General features: G+C 37.5%; 1 protein-coding gene across 1 annotated transcript in view; it reads right to left on the reverse strand.

Annotated features, from left to right (window-relative positions):
* The window catches only part of LOC102469841 (vomeronasal type-2 receptor 26), a 23797-nt gene that overhangs the window by 2383 nt on the left and 18955 nt on the right, over nt 1-2459 (reverse strand). Inside the window, 1 exon segment of the mRNA XM_014582236.1 lies at nt 1779-1902. Coding sequence (XP_014437722.1) covers nt 1779-1902 — 124 coding nt within the window.

Raw genomic sequence — 2459 nt, forward strand, 5'->3', positions numbered from 1 at the left:
TGTGCTTACCAGATAGAGACAGAGACAGAGAGAGAGGGAAAATGAGAAAGTGAGTCACCAGGTCTGGCACTTGTACCATAATTGGTCACATGGGAGCCCAGTATCTAAACAAACATGCCTCTTGCTGACCCCATTGCCAGAGGGCACATGCATTCACTAGAGAGAGACACAGAGAAAATGAGGAAGTGAGACAGCACCATCTCCGTGAAATGTTTATGTCGCAATAACCTCTGCACCATTTTTTCCTCTTATTGGGATTTTGTGAAACACAAAAATTCTTTGTGTGTTTTCCAAGTCATCTGATTTGGGACTCAAGTCACAATTTCGCTCATGTGGGATTCAGCCACATTAACTACCATGCCATGGGCAAGCCCTATACCTCTATTTTTATTTCTTGTTTTGCACACTTATTTGGCTTTGCAATTCCTTCATAAAAGACAAGCAGTGGGACCAGCAGTTAGCGTAATGGCTATGTCACTGGACTCCCACATAGCCGACCGTGGTTCGAGTCCCGGACCTGGGGACTTAAACTCATGCCGGGCGTGTGTGCGTGTGTGCCCAAGATCCCAAGAGGAGAATGGAGGAGAAGGGATTGTGGCATGGCCATCCCCTCTGGGGGGTGATTTCTCGCTTTCTATCTCTCTGTCTCTCTCTGTCTGTCTGGCGAGCGCACGCACCCTATAGCAAAAACCTCTCCAAAAAAAAAAAAAAAGACAAGTAATATTTTTTTCTTGGCATATTCTTACCTGAACATATACATTTACTTTTACTAGCAATGAAATTCAAATGTTTTCTACTGTTAAAATGTCTGAAATTGCATAGTACTTGTGTAACAATTAAAACTATATTTATTCCTTATATATAAAAAATGGAAACATGATTCTTATAATTTTCCATATTTTATATTTGATAATACAGGATTTTATTATGATAATTGCTTGATTTTATATTCTGTATGAGAGCATATTCTGTGCCCAATTGTAAACTTTACTATAATGTTGAGTCCTCAATTTGTAAACTATGATTCTTTTTCTTCCTGAAATATATATCAAAGTGTGGTATTCTGATATTAGTCAATTCTTTTTATTTAATTGCACAGGTTCTTGAGTATGGTTAAAAGTTGTAAAATATTCTTATAATTGTTTATCTGGAATTCTTTTGTGCTTATCATCTGGGTCTCAAAATCAGATTCAACCTTTGAGGCACCCACGGGTAACCTAGATAATTACACATCCTCCTATTTATGACTAGTGTGGTCCAGTGTGAGAACCAAAATTAACTCTATCTTACCCAGCACCAAACTGCAAGGGTATTCATTGGAAATATTTTCACAGTTTAGCCTAATAGAATGAATATGAACAGGAAAAAGCTTACATAAAATAGGGTAGGGAATTGTTTATAAAATACATATAGCAAAACAATAATTATGTGAATTAAGTACTGTGGTGCTTCGTGTTTAATTTCTTAATTTATTTTTAAGGAGATTTTTGCTATAAAGCACGTGTGCTTACCAGAGAGACAGACAGAAAGTGAGAAATCACCCTTCAGAGGTATGGCCATGCCACAGTCTCTTCTTTTAAGATTTTCCGCACACACATGTACATGCACCTGACATGACTTTCAAGTTTCTGAGTTGGGAATTGAACTGAGGTTGGCCACAGGAGACAATGCCTTAACCACCATGCTACCTGCTCACCCCTATGTTTTATTTCTAATAGTAATAGTTTCATTTTTATTGGGCAATATAGGGACTGAGAATGTAGTTATATATTTCATACTTGTTTGATTTGAAATTGCTGAGTCTGGGCAAGAAGCACAAATAAAACAGCAAACAGGTCTTCCTTCTTGAGGAATTTTCCAGAATCCAGGAACACAGCTGTGACTACACACAGACTCTGGGGTCTGAGCAGAAAGGAAATCAGTAGTCATAACCATGTATGTTATGAGCTGTTCTGATTATATGTCACTTTTTCTCTCCACTTTAGAGAAAACTGGCATTTAATAGTTCATCACTGTTTATCCTTTAGATATTACCTAGGCCTCTATTTTTTTTCAGACAGAGATTTTGGTTCTAGGGTGTATGTGCTCACCAGAGAAAGAGGGAAAGACAGAGAAAGAGAAAAATCACCCCCTTGGTAATTGGGACACTACAATCCTCTCTCCATTCTCCTCTCAGAATTTTTGGCATGGATGCATGTATCTCTGATATGAGTTTCAAGCTGCCAAATCCAGGAATCAAACTGCAGTCAGCCATGTGGGATTCCCGAGCCTTAACCACTATGCAATCTGCTGGCTCCCCTTAACTAAACTTCTAATTAAGAATTAGTATACTTAACTTTCTTCTTTATGTATTATTATGTTTTAATTTTTAAAAATGTTTATTTAATTTTATTTGTTATTATTTCTTTTTTTTTTTGAGAGTTTTTTTTTTGCTATAGGGCGCGTGCGCTCGCCAGACA

Source organism: Tupaia chinensis, unplaced genomic scaffold (assembly GCF_000334495.1).
Source record: "Tupaia chinensis unplaced genomic scaffold, TupChi_1.0 Scaffold143163_1, whole genome shotgun sequence".
Lineage (NCBI taxonomy): Eukaryota > Metazoa > Chordata > Mammalia > Scandentia > Tupaiidae > Tupaia > Tupaia belangeri.